The sequence below is a fragment of the Lampetra fluviatilis genome, chromosome 37 (assembly GCF_964198595.1).
Source record: "Lampetra fluviatilis chromosome 37, kcLamFluv1.1, whole genome shotgun sequence".
NCBI lineage: Eukaryota > Metazoa > Chordata > Hyperoartia > Petromyzontiformes > Petromyzontidae > Lampetra > Lampetra fluviatilis.
Genome location: NC_136311.1, coordinates 554,768 through 579,882, shown reverse-complemented (window position 1 = coordinate 579,882; position 25,115 = coordinate 554,768). Strand labels below are relative to the sequence as shown.

Below are 25,115 nucleotides of genomic sequence, written 5' to 3'. Positions count from 1 at the left end.
CATTAAATTCTGGAGCCTGGCTGGGACCTTGCTCAGGTTAAGCGTGGCATTGAGCTGGCTCACTTGATCCAGAGCCAAGCCTGGGCCGAGTCGTGATCAAGAATATGAGCTTAAAGTTATTTAAACCTGCATCATTCTGCTAAGAATCACATTTCCCGATATTATTAGGGGGAGCTAATGCACGTTGGACACGTGGCCAGCAAAAATGGTGACTGGCTGCAAAGGATGGTGATGATAGTGGCAACGTTGGTGTTGGGGAAGACCATGATCTTAACTGGTTGCAAACAACAAGCACTGGATGGGATGGAAGCTGTGATAATAAGTTTTCCCCTTTTTTCTGGCAACAAAAGAGGTGTTAAGATGTTAAAACACCAAACTGAAACCTTTTACAAGGAATCATGTCTACATTAACCACAATACTTTTTTTTGCATTCTGACCACAAGTATTGTGGTTAATGCAGACATGATTCCTTATTAAAGGTTTCAGTTTGGTGTTTTAACATCTTAACACCTGTTTTGCTGCCAGAAAAAAGGGGAAACCCTATTATCATATTTTAGTACTGGCAAAGGAGGTCCCATGATGAGATGGAAGCTGTCTCATGTTATCTTCCTCATCTGGTATGCAAGTTAGGGGTTCGATTGCGACCCCGACGTCTGCATTTTTTTAGTTTGCATGTTCTCCCCGTGGTGGTATGGATAATTTATCGGGGTCCTCTGGTTTTTCCCTCCACATTTAGAAACATGCATTTAGAATATTTTGCTGCTACAAATTTCGACCTAAGCCACTTTGTTGAGCTATCATTTGTGGCCAGGTCTCTTCTGAAAGATAAGTTAATACAATGGCAGAGCCACGATTTTGAGGTAGGGGGGGGGGCAACTCCTCCAGCAATGAAAAATGATAGTTGTTAGTAAGGGCTTGTCCCTTGCTTTTTATTCGACGCGTGTGCGGCGATGGCGCAGCCATCGATCGAGGGTCGAATTCGAACCGTGTGTAATTGGCATCGCGCTCGCTGAAGGTGTTTTCCTTCAGGGAAGTTGTGCACTGTATACGCAAGTGCGCACAATTCTGTGAGTCACTTATAACTGCTTTGCCATTACTTATTGCCAATTATGGACTCAAGACTATTGTCCTATCATCTCATAGAGTCCCTGGCACATAATAATATTCTACACAGTGGCAGTGGGGGTGGCAAAATGCCGATTTATTACTAATAAACCCCAATGATCCTATCAAAATTAGGGATTTCGATCGGATCATTGTGGGGGCACGTGCCACCCCCCCCCCCACTGGCTCCGCCAGTGAGTTAATAGCTCAGTGAGCTTTACCCGTTAATGTAAAATATAGTTTAGTTTTATTTGTATATTTTCTTTAGCGATTTGTTCACTTTTTCTGTACTTTGCATTCTTATCGTGTTTTTTGTATTGTTTGTTGTTGTAACGTTCTGACCCGCCCCGACTGGACATCTATGAAAATTAGCTTTGTAGCTCATCGAATTCCTCTAGTATAAATATTATGATTATATTCTGCCAAGACACTGCAGTGAACAGAGAGAGGAGAGAGCACTGTAAGGAGATATTAGGAAGGAAACAGCACCAAAAGAGACTAGAAAAATAGTTAAGTCCTGATTCATGTAGAGTTATTTTCACTGTTGGTGATGGTGTTGAAGTTAGTGTAATGATTTAAATATTGCTGCTGCGCTCTCCATGGTGCTGAAGCCGATCCACGGTGCTGATTCGCCTGGACGTGCACGGTCTCCCGGAGCTGAGCTACGAACCGGGCGACCACCTGGGTGTGTTCCCGTCCAACCGGGACGAGCTGGTGCACGAGCTGCTGGCGCGACTCCAGGACGCATTGCTTGCCACACAGACCGTGCTCCTGCAGGTTTCCCGGGAGCACGACACTCCCTTCGGTGATTGCACCTCTCTGGGTTGAAGGAAGGTTCTCAAGCGGAAGGGGCATCTTTCCAGGGTGCTGAATCTGATGCAGGCGTGATGGTGTCCACAGTGCTGTAACTTATGGTAGTGTTATGGTGTCGAGGGATCTACAACTGATTATGCTTCTATGTATGCGTATGTATGTTGAACTTATTTTGCAGCATACGTAGCCAACCGTGCTAATCGGAGGTGCTTGTTTACCTAGGAAAGCCTCAATGAGTAATGACTCGTTTTTAGGAGGGTCCTGCCAGGTTTTTGCAGTTGGGGCCAGTAATTGCTTTGTGTATTTCAATCGAGTAATTTTTGGACACGTTCTTTATTGGGCAAATTTGGACCATGGAGCTGGCACTCAATGGCCTACACTAGCAAATTAATGTCACGGGATCTTTAGCGTCCACAGTAAAATAAATAATGCTTAATTTTACGGTTAATACATTCACAATATGAATAAATTATGGTTGGCGCTGGATTTTAACCGTGAACCTCTGCAACAAGCAGCGATAGCACTGCGGCTAAGCCATGTCACCACCCCTCCTATGGTAGCATGTGATGTTGTTGACGGAGCTGAAGCTGATAAGCGTGTGTATTCAGGGTATGAAAACTGAATGGAGCTGTTGCTTCCCAGCGTGCTGAAGTTTTAGGAAGTGTGATGCTGTCCACGCTGCCATTTACATTCATATCCATCAGTTCAAGTGACTGCCATTCACTTCCATTGGGATCATTCAATAATTTTGATAGAGAGCCCTGGACAATAAACCCAACACCAACCCAAAGTTTGATAGGTTGTGATATCGCCAGTTCGCACTTTGTTAGAATCCTCAAATCACACACATCTTTCTAGATGATGTGTGTGTTCCGTGGACCACTTCCCACTGTTTTGTGGACCCTCAGTGGTCTGCAGATCACAGCTTGAGAACCACTGAAATAGAGGGTTATGGAGATCACTTTGTTAGATGTGTAAGTCGCCGTGATGTACTGCAGTCTAGCCAAAAGAATGGCATTCTATCCATTAAACGTAGCTGCCCATGGTTCATATATAATAGCAATAGCATCACCAAGTGGCCAAGCGTTGCAAGTACATCCTCGAGCACAGCATGTTCATAATTAATGTAAACAGATGTCTGTGTAAATGTGTATCTTTTTATGCTCTTTGGTTCTTTCGGTAAAGTCACGTAGGTATGAAATAAAATAAATCATGACGTTTCGGGCGCAACAAAAGCGTTCGTCATCAGGTGGGAAAGCATGGTCTGCTGATGAGGCAGCAGACCATGCTTTCCCACCTGATATCTGTATGAAACTGTGTGTATGTTTGACAACTACGATCCCATTAACCTGAATTAGATCCTTAGCCATGAAAAGCATAGGCTGCCAGAGATGTATGGTATATTAACATGTCTCGCGACTCCTCTAATGTGACAAAGCCTTAAATGAGTGCTTGCTGCTGTATCATTTACTCATTTGGGCAGCCAGGTTGGCCACGTAAGGAATGTGGTTTGCTGGGGAAGATGTCCTCATTCCTGCGTGTGTGGTGCAGGCACGGTGAGCGAGTGGCAGGCTGAGGGGCGGCTGCCCCCTTGCTCGCTGGCGCAGGCTTTCTTGCACTTCCTGGACATCACGACGCCCCCGTCTCCACAGCTGCTGCTCCACTTCGCGGGGCTCACCGACGACGAGGAAGAGCGCAAGCGCCTGCACTTCCTTGCCAAGGTGAGGGACACATGGACAGTGTGTTACTGCGAGTCAGGTAAAGGGCCAGTGTTGTATCGAGGGTAAGAGACATGGAGTTAAAGGTAGGATTCAATGTTGTGATTAGATTAGGGTTAGTACCTTACAAATGGCTATGCACTGGGATAGGACTGTATTCATCGGATCATAACACGCACTTTGTGGCTCTGTTTTTTAAAGCAAAAGCTGGGGATGCATCTTATAGTCTGGTAGGTGGGTGTCGGCGACCAGATCGGTGTAACTCTACTGACACCTGCCATGAGTTTGGGGTGCGTCTTGCTTATTTTCTGGAGCGTCGTATAATGCAGAGAATGGGGACATCAAAAAGAGCTGAGTGCCAGGCTGACGCTTCACTGAGCCGCCACCACTGCGCTGCCCCCAGGGTCAGCAGGCCTACGAGGAGTGGAAGTGGAGGGGCAACCCCTCGGTGCTGGAGGCGCTGTGCGAGTTCCCCGGCGTGCGCGTCCCCGCCTCGCTGCTCGTATCTCAGCTGCCGCTGCTGCAGCCGCGCTACTACTCCATCAGCTCGTCCCCACGCACGCAGCCCGGACAGATCCACGCCACCATCGCTGTGGTCTCCTATCGCACGGACGGTGAGACGCGTGCCCATCGCGGAACCCAATGCAACTTTTATTTTTTCTTCATGGTTACTCAGGAAAGGCCTAAAGGCTCAAAACGCCTAGCGGTCTGCAACAACAGCACTATTAAAGTTGTAATTGATAAAAAGTTAACATCTTTATAGAATTGAGCTAAATTATTATCAGAACTTGGGAAAATAAAAGATTGAATGTAATTCTAAAGTCAATACAGTGTGAGGGAAGAAGCAGATAAATGTTATGACCTGCAGTGTGGTTGTTGAGTACCGTCTGTAGACCAAGTTCTGAACACGAGTGGAGGAACGAATGTATCAAGTTCACAGGAACGGAAACCATGGCAGTAGTAATAGAAGAATAATGAGGAGGTGACTGACCGGCAGTGTAGTGTGCAACTGGAGTAAATCCGTGAGTGCTGGATTATCAGTCAATCTGACTGCTTTACGTTGAAGTCAGTGAGGTAGAAACCGAGTACGCCACCCTAGATATGACCCCAGGCAGGTAGCGATTGATATTGTTGTTCAACAGGTCGTGGTGTAACATGTGCGCCCTCTCCTTGTCCCATGACCCCGTGACCCCTGTGACCCCATGTGCAGGGGAAAATGGACCCCTGCATCACGGAGTCTGCTCGTCCTGGTTCAGCCATATTGAGCCCGGGCACAGTGTGCCCTGCTTCGTGCGCCCGTGAGCTCCGAACCCAGATCCGCGAACCTAGTGATACCAGAAGTGCAACCCCAGATACATGAACCCAAATGCGTGACCCCAGATAAATTCAATGCAATTTTGACATCCATTAAAAATTCTAAACATCACTCATTGTTCTTTGTTGTAATTGACATTGTATTTGGTGTCCTGATCATGGTGGTGGCTTTGGTGGTGGCAGGGCCCCGGGGTTTCGCCTGCCCTCTGACCCCAGCCTGCCCTGCATCCTGATTGGTCCCGGCACGGGCATCGCTCCATTCCGTGGGTTCTGGCAGGACCGGCTGCACGACATCGAGCACCGAGGTGCAGTCACAGTCACACGCAACCACAACTACAGTTCAACCACAACTACGGTCCAACCACAACCACAATGCAACCACAAATACGGTTCAACTACAACCACAACTTTGTTTCAAACACAACTCAACAACAACTATGGTTTAACCACAACTGAACCACGTCTATGGCTCAACCACAACCACAATTCAACCAAAACTACGGTAAAGCCACAACCCAACCACTACTCAACCATAACTATGGTTTAACCACAAACACAACACAACCACAACTAGGGTTCAACAACAACTCAATTACAGTTCAACCACTACTCAACCACAACTTTGGTACAACCACTACTCAACTGTAACTACAGTTCAACCACAACCACAACTCAACCACTACTCAAAAACAACCATAGCCTAACCACAATTCAACCACTACTCAATCACAGCCTCATTCACAACTCATCCACGACCACAGGTGTCTCCATACAAACACTTACTCAATAGTACTATGTCCTGCATGAAAACCCACATGTTTCTCTGCAATGTGCTGCTCAATATGTAGTTTTAAGGATGTCCCGATAATGTCGATTTCAACAACCACAAATTAATACCAGCTCAACCACCTCTACAACACAACCACCATTCAACAACAACAAAAACCATAACCACCACACAACATTAACTCATGCTTTGCTCAACCACCATGCCACTTCAGCCACCAGTAATCCACACACAGGTGTGTGTGAGATGCACAGGGAGTAGTGGTACAGTGATTAGCGCACTGCACTGTGAAACCATCGACCCACGTTTGATTCCTGCTCATGGCCAACATCAGTGGCGATTATATGAACTGACACGGAGTCTCCATTACGTCGACTCAGTCTTAAATGAGCACCTGGTACAGTGTGTAAACATCAGCATTGGGGAGATAATGGCAGCCTTGTATGGTACTGGCCAGATCATCCTCTCGTGTGCTGTGTTGGCCTTCATAGCTGCTCGGTTACCGCAATTGCCCCAACAGTCTCTTGAGGCTACATGGTAATCTTTGTCTGTGCTGCAGGTGTGCATCCGTGTGGGATGATGCTGCTGTTTGGTTGCCGGGAGAGGGACGTGGATCATATCTACCGTGACGAGACGGAGCTCGCACGCAGCAAGGGCGTCTTCTCCGAGGTGCACACGGCGTACTCACGCGAGCCCAGCACCCCCAAGGTGAGCACAGTCACCATTACCACCACCATCACCAGCATCACTACCATCACTCACGTGAGTCCAGCACGCTCAAGGTGAGTTCCACCATCATCACCACCGTCATTACCATCATCATCATCATCATCACTCATCTGTCTTAGATGAGGTCAAGCGTGTCTCATGTCTGATGTTCGGGCTGCATCTGTGGCCCCCACACTGCCCCATCCCAGATGTACGTGCAGGACCTCCTGCGCGAGCGCTTGGCTGCCCAGGTGTTCTCGGTGCTGCAGGAGAGGGGTGGGCATCTGTACGTGTGCGGCGACGTCACCATGGCGGGCGACGTCCTCAAGACGGTGCAGCAGGTGCTGAGCCGGCACGGAGACATCTCGCTTGAGAAGGCCGGGCAGATCGTGAGCCGCCTGCGGGTACGTGAGCGCTAGCGGCTTGAGCGGCAAGGGCACGGGGACACACGTTGGGGAGGGGGCGGGGGGTGCATGGGATGTGTGAACACAGGGCAGCAGGGTGGCGCAGTGGTGTCTCTCACCAAAACACCAAAAAGTGCTTGGGTTTGATCTCTGACTTGGGTACCTTTCTATGCGAAGTTTGTATGTTCTCCCCTTGTTTTGTATGGGTTTCCTCCCTGTTCCCTGGTTTCCTTCCCTATCAAAACACAACGACACAATGCAAATGGTATTGGCCAAAACATCCCAATGATGATACATTTCCAGAAAATTACTCAATTTTGATACATTTTAACACGTAGGCTTTCGTGACCAATACACTTTTTTAGGTTAGATCATTTAAAGGTAAATGTGTTTTAAACCGACCTCCGTCCGACCAAGCCAATTAGTAAGGTGTATGACATAAACAAAACCTGCCAATGTATCACTACTTCAGCACACTGGTGTGTTAGAGAGCAAACCCACAACATTTACAATTTGAATACGATCTTTCACTGGTGATTGCAACCATCATCAGGAAGACATCTAATACACAAAGTGTCACGTTCTGTTCACATGACAAACCTTACTAATTGGCTGTGTTGGGTGGAGGTGGGTTTTCGACACATTTCCAAGTACGCGATCTGATCCAAAAAAAGTTATCGTGAATAATGTTAGTCGCGAAAGCCTACGTGTAAAAGTGACTCGATTCGGGTTATATATAGCAACATTGTACCCTTCTGTAAAAGGCTTGGCAGGACCCTCCTGAAAAAGAGTTGAGATGCAATGAAGCTTTTCTATGCAAACACACACATAATAATGAAGTTAATGTATATGCAGAAAGTGTAAATGTTTGTGGTGTGTATTTTTTATCTGTATTTATCCATGACAAACCCATCCAAATAGGGTCCTAGCAAGATGGCAGCAGTATAGTATGGCTTACCAATGTAGCTTGCCACCGGAGATCATAAATGTGGCTTACCAATTAATGTTGTCAGTGGAATTCATCAATGCAGCATATCATCAGAGCTTCCCGATGTATAATAACAAAGCTTATTATTGGAGCTCGCCAAGGTAGCTTGCTACTAGAGTTCCCCTGTGGCTTATTAATGCATCTTAGAAGAGGAGTTCACCAGTGTGGATTATTAATGCATCTTAAACATGGCTGGGGCTCGCTAGCGGACTTCACTGACCGGCGTCGCGTGCTGCTCATCCCTCTTGCCACAGGACGAAGGCCGCTACCACGAGGACATCTTCGGCGTGACCCTGCGCACGTTCGAAGTGACCACACGTCTGCGATCGGCGTCTATCGCGCAGAGTGACAAGGAGCACGAGGAGTGAGTGCCGTGCAAAATAAAACAAGAAAAATAATGCATATTCATAAATTGTGTAATGCTTTCCAACATGAGATTGTCTTCAGAAGTATTTAATCAACAGTACAGAAACCAAGACGAATTTCACCAAGGAGATAAAGAAGTGATTCTTAACCTGGGGTGCACGCACCCCCTGGGAGTGGCGAGATGCCCTTTTTGGGGGTGCGAGACATGCCAGATTCTTTTTGAAGGTAAATCATCAATAACAAATTAAGGACAGGCACATTAGTACACCTACTTTGTTTCATCAAAGACTATGTATTTATTAACATTATGTTTTTTTACGATTGAGAATCCAAAGGGGTGCAAGCTGCAGTAAAGGTTAAGAACAACTGAGATAGAGCTATGAAATCAGTTCACCTGAAGCTGCTAGGTGGATTGTTACATCGCCGGGTTGTGAGATGTGGCAGCAACTTGGGGAGGCTTTCATCCACAAGTGGACTGACCATGGCTGATGATGATGATGATGATGGAAGTTGAAGAGTAGCTGTAAGGAAAAACGTGTTTGCACATTTTCATGTAGTCCTTTTGGCTTGGGTTTGCATCTCCCCCGTTGGCCAAAATGGCCAGTTTTCAATATGGTAGGTACCTCAGAGCAACACACATTTATACTGAAGTGTATTCATATTGAATTGGCATAATGTAAAATTGACATTTTAAATATATCCAGGTTGTCTGCAGGATTAGACTGGGCCACCAGACAACTGGGAATTTGCCCCCTAGCCAGCTAGTTCTGAAGTTCAGCTGCAACTAAAGTTTGCGCAACCTTGGGATAGAGCACTCCTGTTCAGGGGCAAACTCACCATCCACGTAACCCGCACTATTGCCTCAAATTGCTGGATTATATTAATGAGTTTTCCTTTGTTGTAAATGGTTCTGCATCATTTGCAGTCTGCCTTCCATATTCAGCTGCAGCCTTGCAGCCTATGCTTTAAGGCTGGACACTGGGTGAAGTACGAGAGCGAAAGCTCGATGCCTTCGATAGTCATTGAATCCGAAATACGCTGAGGATACGTAGCAAATACAGCTATTAAAGGCACCATCAGTGAAAGAACTGACTGACCACACATCACCAAAATTATCATAAGGACGCGCAGGTTCATTTGGTTCGGCCATGAGCAATGTATAAATTGTGACGAGCTGCCTAGATCACTCACGGGAGTGGGTGCTCTCTGTCAGCGATCAATGACCAAAGACCTTCAGAAGCTGGGTATCACATTGGAAGAGGCTAAATTAATGACGACTGAATTTTGATCAAGCTAACTTTGCTTCATTGCAGGCAGGTGCAGCGTGAAAACAACCTTGCTGATGCAAAATTCCAAAAACCTAATTAACGATCGGAGGGGCTAATGCCGCTTTGTGTCTCACAGGGTTTTCTCGTAAACACGAATCTTCGCCTGTGAACATCACCTGTGGGAGCTGGAGCAGGGCAGAGGAAGCTGCTGTTATCACAAACATCTCACTACCTACCTAACCCGGGGACATTCCAAACTTCAGTCTTCACATCCCATTGCCACAGTCCAGGTTTTCATGTTTACTCATTGTTATAACATGTGCAGGTGCCCCGATTATTGGAATGTGACGCCAGCACGTGATGATAATGCACCAGTGCTGGGCTCCTACCAGGGCAGTTCTACTAGAAAGCTGGTGGGCTGTGTGCTCTGATCTTCTAGAGAAAGATGATGAAGCTACTGCCAGCGCATTCCATTTTCTCACTGTGTCTCTATGTAAGTCAATGGGTCTCTTTGTGTGTCTCTGGGTTTACGTGTTCGTTTATGTGAGTCCATAGCACTTAGCCATCACATTCCCTTTACTCAATCCACCTGCACGCGTGGACTTTTATTTTGTCTCGACGAACTGAAGCAACTAAATAATTTTCATTGTAAAGCACACAGCCTATACACCTGCACAGCTAGAAGCCTCTACCACTTTGCATTCGTGCCGGGTTGCAGTGATACGAATAAAGAGTTAATTCTATCTCATTTCTAAATTACATGCCTTCTTTATGTGTGAACAATTTAGTAAGTCTTGCAGAACATCAACCTTCAAGTATGTGTGGATGTATTTGGGGAGCGGTGGTGTAGTGGTTAGCGCACTACACTCTGAACCTGGTGACCTGAGTTTTATTCTCAGCCATGGCTGCCCTAAGTTGTTAAAATTAGTAACTGGTGCAATGTATAAACAGGACTGGGTAAACAAAGGCGGCCAGGCAAGGTGTGGTCACACCATCCCCTTGTTCACACTGGCCTTAATACGTGCTCGTTAACAGCACTTGCCCCAACAGTCTAGTATATGTTATAGGGGGATCTTTATCTTTGTAGGTGTGTGTTATTTGTCATAATTATTGTACAAAGTCCAGCTCCTACTGGCACAGGTGAGGCCCAATATAACATTAATTAATCAAAGCAGTATGTACTTACTCACTGCCTTGGTACTTTCGTTGTTACAAAAGAAAACCTGTCACCCTGGTCTGCAGTAAATTCTTGATTTTTCATCGAACAAATTGGGCCAATCTCACGTTGGTAACGGTGTTTGTTGTTTTTGCATTTTTGTCTTTTTATAAAAAATACAGGAATAGTTTCATTGCATTGTGAACATTTGGCACAATGTCGCATTTTAAAATGTAACGTTGGGGCTTTCATTGTAAATGGATATATAGCAGAACTCCAAAAAATCAGCGTGACAATAATCTGCACCCCCTGCTACCGTGACCACTCCTATAATCTGTCGGGGCAGAGATTCTAAAATCCAAATCCACTCACATGAGCCCGAACCCACGAGTTTGTCTCCAATTTATACCTACAGCCTGTCAACAAACTCTCAATAAACTTTACAGTGTCCATCCAACACATTTTGAGGATGTCTATATTCCGTTCGCCAGATGACACGCGACATCACCGCATTTACTGAAGTTCTACTGTAAATCCAAAATAACTTTTAAGGAGTTTGCCAAAGTTTCTGTCACAGTATATTTTTGTGTCGGTCGTAGTGCAACATTTAAGCGTCAAATATATTCGTAGGCCTCCGAGTTGACCAAATTCAGGTCTCGGGATTTGTGCTGCTTTGCAAATGTTACAAAATTATATCTGTGCATGGCATCTGTGTGTTCGTTTATGCAACCATTTGTTATTTGTTACAAGTGCTTTATTAAATGAAGATGTACTCCAAAACAATTGAGCGTTATTTAATTTGTGATCTAACAGTGCACTGCACTATGAACCTGTACTCCTGAGTTGAATTCCCAGCCACGGCTATGCCATCTGTAACAAAACGGTCCTGGGCACCCCCTTTCACCAACCTGCAATGACATCGTGAAGCATGGTAAAATGACCTACAATGACATGGGGAACCCTTTAGCCAAACTTTATTTCCGTTAAAAAGGCACCTTATAACCAAGGCCCTGTACATAAAATAATATTTTAACATTTTTAATACCATTTCATAAAAATGTAAATTAGATTGAGCTTCAACCATACATTGAGTACAATCAGTTTAGTTTTCATCTGCGAAAGCCAGTTTGTAGAGGTATATTTAACGGGTTTTTTTTAAAACAGCGGTCAGGCAGTCCCTTATCAGACAAGGGAATTCGACAGGGTAGGAGCCATAAAACATGCACAGGACCCAGTAGCTTCGTGTCACACTCTAGGGATGTTTGGTAATTCTTAATGGAGGAATCGAAGCAGTCGAAAGGGGCAGTAGGGAGAAATAATATTTTCAGATAGCAGGTTTCCTGGTCATGTCGGACTTTATGGGTCAGGAGACCGACTTTGAAGATAAAATGCCATCGTACTGGCAGCCAGTGCAGTCCACGGTGCACAGGGGATATGTGACTATTCCTAGACGTTACCAGTCAATAAACTGGCTGCTTCATTCTGCACCAGCTACAGACGATGGACATAAACCCATAGTAGCCCTAGGTATAGTGAGTTGCAGTCGTAAAAGTGAGTGGTCACGAAGACATAAACCAAGGTGGGAACATCAGCAGAGGTAACCAAGTGTTCTAATCTGGGTGATATTCCTCAGATGGAAGAAAGGAATTGCCAACGGCTCACATGTAAGATGTCGGACTTCGTTCACAGAGTACGTAGCCAACCGTGCAAATCAGAGGTGCGAACATTTGTGATTTAAAAGTCAAAGCCATTGTTAAAAATAACAACAGGATTCCATGTTCGGTTTGATGTGGTCAGCTTCGCCACCAACCTTGCGATCACAAGGTTGGTGGCGAAGCTGACCACATCATTGCTGAGTTTAGCTGAATCCAAAATTTACCCAGCATTGTCATCCAGCCAGGTCTCAGTGATGCATACAAGATACAATGTCGCAAGCCGATCTGTTCAAGTTCATTTATTTGGTACTAGCGGTTAGTACCCGGCGTTGCCCGGGCAAAAAAGGCAGACACATGTAGTTACACACGCAAATCCATTGATTCACACACATAAAGTTACACGCACAAATGGACTCACACATACATACATACATAGACTGAACAACAACAACCACCATTCGCCACTAAGTGGCGGTGACGTCACAACAACGCTTGTGCCAGGCTATGTGCACCTTGAGGCCACGTGAAGTGTCGAACGGCCGCTGGCAAGAGGTCACGGGGCAAACCCAGATGGCACAGGTCGACTGACTGAGACGACTGGCTGATGCACCACCTGTGGCCCCTACTCCTACTGTGGCAACTTTCTGTGCTTTAGCCACCCGGCGCTCCGCTCATTGTTGTGAGCGTCGCTCCTCCGCCCTCCATTGTTGTGGAAGGTGACTGCCTCCAACTGGCCAGTAGCGTCCTTCAGGAGCCTCCTCCACAGTGGCCGATCTTGACACGGCTGGTACCAGTCATCCGCAAGTGGACTCAGCTACAAGTCCTCCTGTAGCACCTCACTCCATGTCTTCTCCAGCCCGTGCCGCGCCCGTTTAGCCCCCTCGATCCAGCGGAACAAAAGCTGTTTAGGCATGCGGTGGTTGGCCATGCGGGCTACATGACTCAGGCAACGCAGCCTTGCCTGCCGGAGGTCACCGATGGGACTTTGTCCAGATCTTTCAAGGATTTGTGAGCTCCTCACACAATGCAGCCTGGTTAAACCCAGGATGGATCGTAGGCAGGCCAGCCTAAATGTTTCTAACCGGCGAAGATGTTCCATTAGGGGGGTCAAAGTTTCGCAAGCGTAGATAAGGGAGGGAATGACCGTGGCCGAGAAGACCTGAAGCTTCGTACGGAGTGATAGACCAGGTAGCTTCCACACAGCGTTACGCAGCCAACGAAAAGATACTGCAGCTCGACTGATTCGGAGTGAGACCTCTGCTGTTAAACCGGGGCCGGTCATTAGCACACTGCCCAGGGAAACTCTCCACTGTCTCCAGAACTGCCCCATCACCAATTGGGAGTTGTGGGGGTGGAGTGTCCGATGGTACAAAATAGCCAGGCAGGTGCTTAGCTTTGGTTGGGCTGATGGTAAGGCCCCACCTGTTGGTGGCAAGCTCCAGGTTCAGCAGCAGCACCTCGAACTCCTCCTCCGAGCGAGCAGCCATTAGCAGATCATCGGCATACATAACGTGGTTGAGCAATAGGGAGCCATCCCTTGACCACACCCGGGCATCGATCAGCCTCCCATTGTATCTGTAGCAGATGGAAATTATTCCGGTACAGGCATTGAAGGCTCGACGAACTACGTGGTCAAATGTGGGAGCCAGAGGACATCCCTGTTGCACCCGAAGGTGTAAAGGGAATGGCTCTGACTCACGGCCACGTAGTTAAGACGCGGGGCCGCTCACCATCATGAAGGTCCTTAAGTATGGTGATGAGTGGGTTCGGGACTCGGAAAGCACGAAGAGCAACCCAGAGGCCAGGCCTACTGATGGTATCATAGGCCTTGAGCAGGTCAATAAAGCACACGCATGGACTAATATGCACACATGGACCTACAGACACGCAAAGAAATGGAGTTACACTGACTAACATGGAGGCATGCACACACAGCGACTAATACACACGCACATGGACTGAGACACACACACACACATATGGACTGACACACACAAACACATGGACTTACAGACGCACACACATATGGACTTACACACACAGACATGCACTTGAGATACGCACACATGGAGTTACACAGCCATATCGACGTACACACATACAGCGACACACACACATACACAGAGTGACACACACATTGCCGTACACACACATACACATGTGGACTGTCACACAGACATTCACTTGAGATATACACACATGGAGTTGCACGCACATATATGGACGTACACACATACAGCGACTCACACACACACACCGACTCGCACACAGCAATACGTGGACTAAAACACACATTGACGTAAACACACATATGTACTTACACACACACACATATGGACTAAGACACACACATCAACTTACACATACATAGACTGGGACACACATAGCTCTACACACACATACACATATGGACTGTGACACACAGATATCTACTTTAGATACACAGACATGGATTAACACACACAGACGCATTGACTTACACACACACATCGAGTGACACACACATGTATAAACTTACACACACATGTGGACTAACACACACACATATGGACTGACATACACATCGACGTACACGCACACAGATCGACTGACACACACACATGGACTAACACACACACATAAACACTTTGACGTCCGTTCCAAAAAGACACCCACATGGAGTTAAAGACACGCATGGCTCTACACGCACACACATATGGACTCAAAGACACACACATGGAGTCACACACACACATCGATGGGCACAGAAATCCGCGATGATGGCACAGCTATCAGTATCGCAGTACTACGTATGAGTAAAGAGCGTGACGTGAGTGATGGAAACAATAGAAATGCATTGAAGAATAAACTGAAATCACAGACTGGCAGTAGACCGTGGCAGCGTCATAAAAGCGCAGCAAAAAAGGGGAAATTGAGCAACCCAAAAATCCAAAAAGAGTTTTGTGTACACAAACATAATTATTGCAACATGTTAAGTTGTTTCATAATGGTAAACAATGATCCTGAGTTGTTATCTTCACACTAACATAATTATTGTAACATCTGTGAACTTGTTTCATAATGGTAAGCAATGAAGCGTATTTTTTATCAGCACACAAACATTATTATTGTAATGTTTGTCAACTAATGTGTTTAACAATAGTAAACAATGGACTTGAGTTGTTAGTGTAAGAAGCAAGGAACTTTGTACTTACCATAGGCGTGTTGAGGCCTTGTGCCATGCATAGCCCCCGTCCTGAATCCGCTGTGCACGCAACCGCTCGTTCGCCATCTGGAAAGATCTCGAGTTCAGCGTCGCTGCTTCCCGTGCCTCGGCCAATTTAGAAATGTTAACTTTGATGTGATCAGCCAATTTCGACTTAGCACGGGGTTCTGAAATCCCCAACTGGGCATCCACGGGCGGATCAGCGTCCCGGCCATACATAAGAAAGAAGGGAGAAAACCCCATTGCCGCGTGGGGAGCCATCCTGTAAGCGGCGAGGACACCTGGAATCTGTAAGTCCCAATCCACTTGAGCTTCGCACACCTGATGGCACAACATGGACGTAATCGTCCTGTGGAGCCGCTCCACCATCCCATCAGTCTGTGGGTGGTATGGGGAGGTACGCACCTTTTAGTGCCCGAAAATGTTTTTCCCTGGTCGGTCAGCAACCGCTCCGGTGCACCTTTGTCCAAGACATAACCCTGGACAAAGGCCTCGGCAACGGCCGCTGCCAACTGGTTGGCAAGTGGCCAAGCCATGGGCCATCGAGTGAAATATTTCACGCCAACCAGCAGGTACTTGTTATCTCTAGGTGTCACCGGGAAGGGCCACAAAATATCAAGCGCAACAAGTTCATTGATGCGCGAGACCTGAATAGATTGCAATGGTGGGTTAGCCGCAATGGGAGGCGGTTTCCGTTGGGCGCACTGCACACATCCTTTGAGAATGGTGGACACATCCTTCGCCATACCCGGCCAATAGTAATCACACTGGAGCAGAGCAAGGGTTTTGTGAAATCCCAAATGTAACAGTCGTTCATGAGCGGCTAGAACAACCCTACCCCGCACAGCAGATGGCACAACAAGCCTATGGCATAGGGACGCACCGTCCCAATTCATAAGGAGGTCCTGTTTCACTACCCATGAGTCCACGCCAGCTGCACCCTCATCGGAACCATTTGCCTTGCGACGCAGCACGAGCAGGGACGCGTCGACCATTTGGAGGTGGCCCCACTCAACGAGGGACAATTTGAGCAAAGAATCCCCACCCGTCGGAGAGAAGGGAATCTCGGGTCGCAGTGCATTGGCCGCGGCGGCCAGAGCTGCCGGAGGGACGACAGTCTGGGGTTTGCAACGTCCAGATCCCAAAAGACACGCACATTCCGTACGCGGTGGCAACAGTGACAGGGCATCCGCGTTGGTATGGCGGACACCCTTACGGTAAGTAGCTGTGAATTGATAGTCCTGGAGAACCTCCAACCATCGGGACAACTGGCCCAATGGCTGGGCAACGCGAAGCGCGTATTGAAGCGCCGCGTGGTCCGTACGGACAGTGAAGTGTCAGCCGTAGAGATACGGTCGAAACTGTTGGATGAAAACCACAATAGCCAGTAACTCGCGACGGGTCACACAGTACCTCTGTTCCGCCGGCGACAAAACCCTGCTACCATAGGCGACAACGCGTTCGACACCCCCGATCACCTGTGAGAGTACTCCACCAATGCCCGTGTTACTGGCGTCCATGTCAAGCAAAAACGGCTCGGTGAAATCAGGGTAACAAGGGCGGAGCACTCACCAAGGCGTCACGAAGGGAGCGAAAAGCGGCTTCCTCCTCCGGCCCCCAGCAAAACTTCACACCTTTTGCCGTCAAGGCGTGCAGGGGTTTGGCTATGGTGGCAAACTGTTCGACGAAACGCCGGTAATAGGAGGCAAACCCAATAAAACTACGGACCTCGCTGATGGCGTTGGCCAAGAACTGACACAATGTGTCTTAGCGGGATCAGTGGAGATACCCGAACGGCCGACGATGTGCCCTAAGTACCGTACCGATTCCCGGAGTAAGTGGCACTTTTGTGGCTTAAACTTCAATTTGGCGGATCGCATCCTGAGGAACACTGCCCTCAAACGTTGGAGGTGCTCCTCGAACGTTCTGCTAAAGATGATGACGTCATCCAGGGAAATTAAACAGGTATCCCATTGAAGGCCGGACAAAACCAATTCCATTAACCTCTGGAACATTGCGGGAGCTGAATGGAGTCCCATTGAACTGAAATAGGCCCACAGGTGTCCGAAATGCGGTCTTGGGTTTCGACACCTCATCAAGGGGTAGTTGCCAGAATCCCGATAGCAGGTCCAATATGGAAAAATATCGTGCCCCCGCTAAAGCATCCAAGGATTCGTCCATCCTGGGGAGCGGATATGCGTCAGCCACAGAGATCTTATTAAGGCGACGGAAATCAATGCAAAACCTCAGGGACCCATCGTGTTTTTTCACAAGCACAATGGGAGCCCCCCATGGACTGGATGAGGGCGAAATGATGCCGGCAGACAGCATGTCATTAACAGCTGATTGCACATGTTCCTTCTCGGCTGGGCTCAGCCAGAAGGGATTTTGCCGAATGGGGGCAGCGTCAACCGTGTCAATGTGGTGACGTAATAGGTCAGTGCAACCAATATCATATTTGTGCTTGCTGAAAACGTCCGAAAATTCGAGCAACAGGGCGCGTAATGCCGCTAGCTGTGAACTAGACACGTCACTGGTTCCAGAACACAGTGAATCCAACCACCCCTGATCACCCCCCGATTTAAGATGCAGAGCCGGAGCAGTATCAACATGCGCTATCAGCGGCTCTCCCACGGGCACCGGTGCTGCATGAGCGAGCACGGTACCCTGTGGAATCACAGCTGCCCGTGACCTCGCATTTAAAACCACAATGAAGGGGTCTCTGTCTCCCCGCACCACCGTCTGAGCCACCGCCAAATCCAAACCCCTGACAGCTGCGTTAGACGCGCCTAACAGTAGACCATGCTCCGTCATACCCACCCCAAGAGATTTCCGCAAGCGTAGGGGCACTAACATCTGTGACCCCGGGGGTACGCGTACCGTCTGGGTTACCATCGCCTGCACCGTCGCACAGGCCGTGCGTAGATTGCTGGGGGAGGACAAAAATGCTATGCTTTGGCCCGAGGGGAGCTTGATGCAACACTGATCAATGAGGATCTTGATCGGCATTTTAGCTAGAAAATCCGTTCTCAATAAACATGGGACCGCAAGAGACGATGAGACCAAGACAGGTCCCGACAATTTAATATCCCCAATGCAAATACCCGCCCGGATCTGACCCACAATACCCAAGGATCCTCCATTCGCTGCATAACATGGAACGCCTACCGGGAGTAAGGGTCGACATTGAACGGGAAGAATATTATAAATAAGGTCGGAAATGATCGTTGCCGACGCCCCCGTGTCAACCAAAACCCGAATCTCAACACCCTCGATCGACCCAGTAACCACGGATGAACCGGCCTACGCAGCCACCACCCTATGGGAAGGCTCAGACAATTGGCCTGGTCCGAGCTCCCGTACGAACCCCCCTCCCTGCACTGAACCGGCACCCGAATGCCGTGGCCCATCAGGCATGGCGCAGTGACTCGTGTGCAACGTGTGAGTGGGCCGAGCATGTGTGGTGCTGCGACTTGCCGGGGACTGTTGGGACGAATTGGGACCTTGGGCGTCGTCCAGCCGAGGACCTGTAGCGCGTTGACGTGGAGCCCGGCACCCAGAAGCAACGTGGCCTTGAAGGCCGCAGTTGTAACATGTGACGAGAGCCGTCGCTGATTTCGGTTGCTCCAGCTTGCGTGGCGTTCACAGGGGCGAACGACCTCCAGACCTCCAGTCCCCCGACCGTGCCGTGGCGAAGACCTCCTTCTGTGATATAGCGCCTTGGGGTTCGCTGGGCACCGAGGCTGAGGCAGAAACTGAGGCTGAGGCGCAGACAACGACAGGCCGTTTTCGTTTAAGAACTTCGTGCGCGTGAATGCTCGTAGCAACTCGCAACGAGCATATATCTACCTCATCTGCCGCGTTAATAGGAACACCCAAGTCCTGCGCCAATGCCAAAATCTGCTCCGTGACCATTGCGTCTTTGCCCTCTTCGTCCATGCGAGGAAAAGCGGCGTCAGCGAGAGCCAGAAGTGCAGTGCGGTAGGCGAGAGGAGTTTCCGTCTCCCCTTTACGGCGAGCATAGAAGTGGTGGCGACAGGCAGACGGCAGTCCGTAGACCCTGGCCATCAGGCGAAGCGCAGCATGGAGTGTGGAGCAGCCAGACCTTGGAGTCGACCTGAAGGTGGCCAGAGCGTCATCATCCAGAGTCGCTGGTAGCGCGCGCAGTGCCTCGGCATCGGTCCACCCCGACATCTCTTGGTGAGCGAGGAACCTCCGTTGAAAGGCTCCCCAGTCGCATCCCTCAGCTTGAAAAGCCGTCAACGTGGGCAGTCGCTGTTGGAATGCCTGCCCCTCTCCCGGCTGTTGATTTTCCCGCGCAGCGCCATCGCCCAGGAAAATGACGGCCCCTTCCACGGGTTGTTCGTGGCGACATTTGTCGCGTATCGATGACGTGGGAGACGGTGACTGGAACCCCTCCCTCACGTGATGCTCTCGGTCTTCGCCAGTCAACGAACTGGGCGGAAAAATGGCGCCAACTTCAGTGTTCGTGGTGGGAGCCTGATTTTGGCGCCAATCCTTGTGTTGCGGCGCGATGCTGGTGCGAGCTGGCGCTTGGCGCCAATTCTCTCCACGGGCACCAGCCCCCCTCCTCCAGATGCAGTAATCTCCGCCAATATGGAGGCAGCGGCGAGCAGCAACTCAGCCAGGCGGGAGTGAGCATCCTGGAGCCCACCCCGCATCTGCAGCGGTGTGTCAGGTGTCCGCGATGGGTGCTGCAGCGTCGGCACCCCCTCTGGTTCCCCGTCCAAGGCCTGTTGACTCGTCTCCTCCTGGTCGTCGCCCTGGCCCGGCTCGTGAGTACGAATTGTCTTCCTGGTATCCATCACGTGAAGACAGTTTCACTTCTGACTCCAGTTGTAATGGTGTAAATTATGCAGGAAACGAGTTGACGGAGGCAACACGTATTTATTTATAACACTTTACAGTAACAGTCAGCTATACAGCCTAGGAACACAGCCTACGGCTACGCGTGCCTGACACCGGCTACGCTCTCAGGTCCTCCGGCTATGTAATTCCTAGAGAAGGCTATCTGACCCGACCTAGCCAGGGTACGGGTCCCAACCACTGGCCCATTGGACCCGGCTCTGATAAGGACGTCGGGCCGGGGGTTCCCAGGGTCTCACCACTGAGCCACACAGAGTCCCGGCCCTGATAAGGGCGGCGGGGCTAGGGGTCCCACGGTCCTATCTAGCTTGCTCCATCTTCCTTCTGCACTGGCTCCAACAACTCCCCGAGCTCTCTCGCGCACCACCCTATATACCCCCCTGCCCCCGAGGGGCGGGGCTATATGCGGACGTCGATGTAGCCACCCCATGCACGGACCGTGATGTAGACACCGGCTACATAATGGCTCGCTACACCCCGGTACGTACCACCTCTACAAGTGTATGATGTGTGAGTCAGCGTATGATGAGTGAGTCAGTGTATGATGTGTGAGTAAGTCAGTGGTAGTGTGAGTGAGTGTATGACGTGTGAGTGAGTCAGTGATTACAGTGGTCTTGTTTTCAATAGACCTAGCATTGCACAAAACCACCGGAGTTGGATAGCCATGAAGGAAGGCCGCGCAATCTGTCTGCACAAAGCAGGACTCTTGGGTCTGGAAACCAGACAGGGAGGACCTCTAGTCTGGTTACATTTACCTCAGGGCTTCTCTGTGTTCCTACCACCTTAATCCGTCCATCCCTCTCCATTTCCCCCCATCATGCACAATTTTCAACCATCTCTTCATTCTATATGCCTTTGAAGATAATTGTGGAAAGTCAAAAGGGGAGAGGTGCATGAGCCTGGTGGGGGAATACTGCCTGAGCGACTTTATATCTTCCAAATACATCAGAGAGTAAAAACAATAAAATAACTGTGTTGTACAACAGTCCAAGTTCTCCAATCCATATTCTTCATACAGACGTACAGTTCTCCAGCTCAGCCAATGGAAATAAATGTCGAGTCGACCACAGAGTCACGCCGATCACTGGTCTGGAAAAGACTGCCACGATAATTTGGAAGCTGCCCAACAACCTCCATCGGCCCACCTAGGCTGACTCCAGAAGCAGCCGCATGCAGTACGGGGACGATGAGGTCAGTACCACAAGCACAACCAGCTCACATTACTCCCAGAGGCGCTGCAGTCTTCAGTGTTGTGTGTTCGGACTCGAACAGCATTATCACACGCACCTTATATAGCCACGGGCCCTGCTCCACGGCTTCTGCTCGTCCTGGCTCAGCCCTGGCTCTGAACTCACCGAGCAAAATATACTGTACATGAACGCAGACACGTGGATACTTTTGTTTAAACTGCAATGTAATTCAGATGTCTATGAAATTGTCTTTGGGTTAGGCCACGATCTGAGTTGTGTTGTAAGACCCTGCACATGGCCAAATAAAAATTTCTTGGAATTATTGCCATCGATTTGAACTAATTGCTAAATTCGGTCGTGAGATTTGTGCCTCAGCTTTCCGGTAAGCTGTAACGATGCTAATTTACACATTAAACGCTTATATACCTGTCAATTTATTTGGCCATGTCCGGTGGTGGAGGATATTTTTTTCGTGAGACAATTGAAAGGCCTAACTAATCAAGAAATAATCTGTCGTGAACTATCGTTGCTTTTTGTTGTTACTATTTGGTGTCTGATGGTGGTGGCAGGGCTCCGGTGTTCCATCAGCCCTCTGACCCCAGCCTGCCCTGCATCCTCATTGGTCCCAGAACAAGCATCGCTCCGTTCCGTGGCTTCTGGCAGGAGCGGCTCCATGAAATCGACCACCAAGGTGCAGTCACACGCAACCACAACTACGGTTCAAGCACAACTACGGTCCAACCACAACTACAATGCAACCACAACTATGGTCCATCCACAAGGCAACCACAACTACGGTTCAACCACAACTAAACTATGCTTCAATCACAACCCAACCCCAACGACGGTTCAAGCTCAACCCAACCACATCTACGGTTCAACCACAACTCAACCAGTACTAAACCACAACAATGGTTTAATCATAACCACAACTACAGTCAGAGCTGTCCCTAGGGCTTGGTGTTTCGACGTCAACGTGTTAGATGTAATACTTCCATTTGACGGTCCTAACTATGGTTCAATCACTACTCGACCACAACTACAGTTCAACCACAACCACCAAACCACAAATACAGTTCAAACACAACTCAACCACAACTACGGTTGAACCACAACCACTACTCAACCACAACTACAGTTCCAGCCACAATTAGGATGGTGTTGGTGTGCGTTGCAGATGAACATCATTGTCGGGGTGTCTTTGCTGCAGGTGTGTCCGTGCGGGATGACGCTGCTGTGTGGCCGCCCCCATGTGATCGTTGTGGTTGAATTTGTTGGTGAGGCTGTCTATGTCGCAATTGAGAGTGGCCCATAATAAGGATGATGCAATAATCTCCTCGTCGGGACAACTTGACGAGCAGACGAGTGAACAGAGGATAGCAGGAAGGAGGAGTGCGTCGAACGACGTGGGGAGGCCGGAGCAGCAAGGTGGAGGAGTCGCCAACTTCAGCAGCTTCAGGGGCAGAGCTGGGTGGTTTGAGCACACGAACCACAATCAAAGACAAAGATCCCCCGTGTAGCCTTAACAGACTGTTGGGGCAGGTGCTGTCAGCGAGTGTGTGGGGGCCGGCATCCGCCCCACTGACCTCACTGGGTAGGTGGGGCGGGCCCCCGCCGGGCCCCCGCCGACCGGGTGATCGGCCCCCCGCTAGCGCTCTCTCTGAGGGACATGACTGAACTATTGGCTTACCGCTGTACAGAGTTAGTCCTCACTTGCACACACACCAACACTAAAACCTGCGAGCGGTTTCCTCTTAACACACACTACAGCTAACGCTAGGGGCTGCGTGAACGCGCGTGTGCCTGCGGACAGTTATATCCAAATGTGCGTCCGTAAACTAGCGCTACAGCGGTGGCGCGAAAATGCGTGCGCCAGCGGGCGGCTATACGCTAACCCGCACCCACACTAAGACTCTCGCTAAGCGGCTGTGTGAACACGCGCGCACCGGCGGGTGGTTATGCGCTACCCCATCTCGTAGCATCACTCGCTGGCATCACGCGGATGCTGCGAGCAGCTCGAGGAGGCAGGCCGGCAGGGAGTCTGTCTGGGCGGCCAAGTGGTCAGAGATGAGAGAACTGAACTGAATCGTTTCGGGCTCGCCTTTTTATGCCCCTTGATTTAAAAAAAGACATCCAGGGATACGTTATCCTGCGCAGCCAATCGTGCACCTACCTGTGATTTTCAAAGTTTTTCTGCCCTTACATTAAGTGTTACGTTACGTTATTTCTCGGCCCATTGTCTCTGCGCCCGTACTCATTAATCCCTGACTCAGCTGGTTTAATCTTGGAGGGCGTACAGCTGGCGAATACACACCCGGTTAGTGCCTACTTGGTCGGTGGCGCTAGGATCCCCCCGCCGTCATTGTCTGCTCTGCTCACTTAATATTTCACCCCAGCCCTCTCCCTGATGTCGTGCGTGACTCATTGCTGCTGGCCCGGTGAACCTTTGTGCGCCCATACAATTTTAAGACAATTTTAGGGGCGCCGCAATGTGATTTGTCCTTGGAGGGTCGGCCAATCTCCTGGCACTGGGAAACCGCGGGACTTCCCACCTAGGGGCCCTTTGTATGAAAACCAATTGTGCCAGGCGATCTCCCACGGGGACACTACATGTAGGCCTCGGCAAGGTAAGGTAATTTACCCTTTTTACCAGGTAATATGCTAAAGGTAAAGGGTAAAGGTGTCGACCAAGCCAAGGGGTAAGGTAAAGGGTGGGTAAAGGTAGCACGGAAGAATTACCCAGTAGGGTAAAGGTAGCGCAAAGTGTTACCCGGTAAATACCCTGTTTACCGCTCGCTAATAGCTCCGTGGCGCAGTCCGTGGCCTTCATTTGAAATTTGAATCATTGATGTCGGACCAGATGGAGACAGACCACGTTCTTGAGGTAGAGGATGAGGTCGAGGATCGCTGCGCACAGCAATCGAAAGAGGCAGCGGCATGGTTCCCATGGGAGCACATGCACGATTGGATGCAGAGTGATCCCTGTGGGCAGTAAGGAAAGTGGCAGTGCATGCACTGCTGCAAGTGGTTTTCCTCCCACACGAACGCGTCGGGGTGGAAAGTTCACCTCAAGAAGCACAACGTGCTCGCCCCCAGGCAGGGAGGTCGGGATGTCGGCGTCGGTGAGCCACCTAATGCAGCAAACGCTGAGCCGGCCAGCAATCCTGGATCGCCTCCTGGTAAAGTTTGAGAACGCGGTGGTTTATTTTGTTTAACAAGGTGCAATCTCTTTGCGGGTCGCTAACAGCGACAAGTTCAAGACCTTGGTTCACATATTGACGCAGGGATACGAGGGCCCGTCGACCCGCACCGTCATTTGCAGGATTGTGAAGCTTCACACCATCATGCTGCCCATCGTCGGGGTGTTCTTCTCCAACCTGGATGTTGCCATCTCGCTCGCCATCGACGGGTGGTCAAACCGCAACCTGAAGGGATTTTGGATGGTCATGGTGCACTGGATCGACACCAAATCTGGTGCGTCGAAATCCATGCTGCTGACGATCCTCTATGTGCAGTCCGGAAGGGGTGTTGGCAAGCACATTGGCACCGCT

At 49.4% G+C, this 25,115-nt stretch overlaps 1 protein-coding gene across 1 annotated transcript in view; it reads left to right on the top strand.

Annotated features, from left to right (window-relative positions):
* LOC144945188 (nitric oxide synthase 1-like) overlaps positions 1-11,401 on the top strand; it is a 93,871-nt gene extending 82,470 nt beyond the window's left edge. The window contains exons 20-28 of the mRNA XM_078873478.1: positions 1,717-1,910; positions 3,470-3,639; positions 4,040-4,250; positions 4,847-4,934; positions 5,134-5,255; positions 6,297-6,445; positions 6,655-6,849; positions 8,092-8,201; positions 9,517-11,401. Coding sequence (XP_078729604.1) covers positions 1,717-1,910; positions 3,470-3,639; positions 4,040-4,250; positions 4,847-4,934; positions 5,134-5,255; positions 6,297-6,445; positions 6,655-6,849; positions 8,092-8,201; positions 9,517-9,571 — 1,294 coding nt within the window. The 3' untranslated portion in view covers positions 9,572-11,401. The remainder of the gene's footprint in view (positions 1-1,716; positions 1,911-3,469; positions 3,640-4,039; positions 4,251-4,846; positions 4,935-5,133; positions 5,256-6,296; positions 6,446-6,654; positions 6,850-8,091; positions 8,202-9,516) is intronic.
* The last annotated feature ends 13,714 nt before the right edge of the window (positions 11,402-25,115 follow it).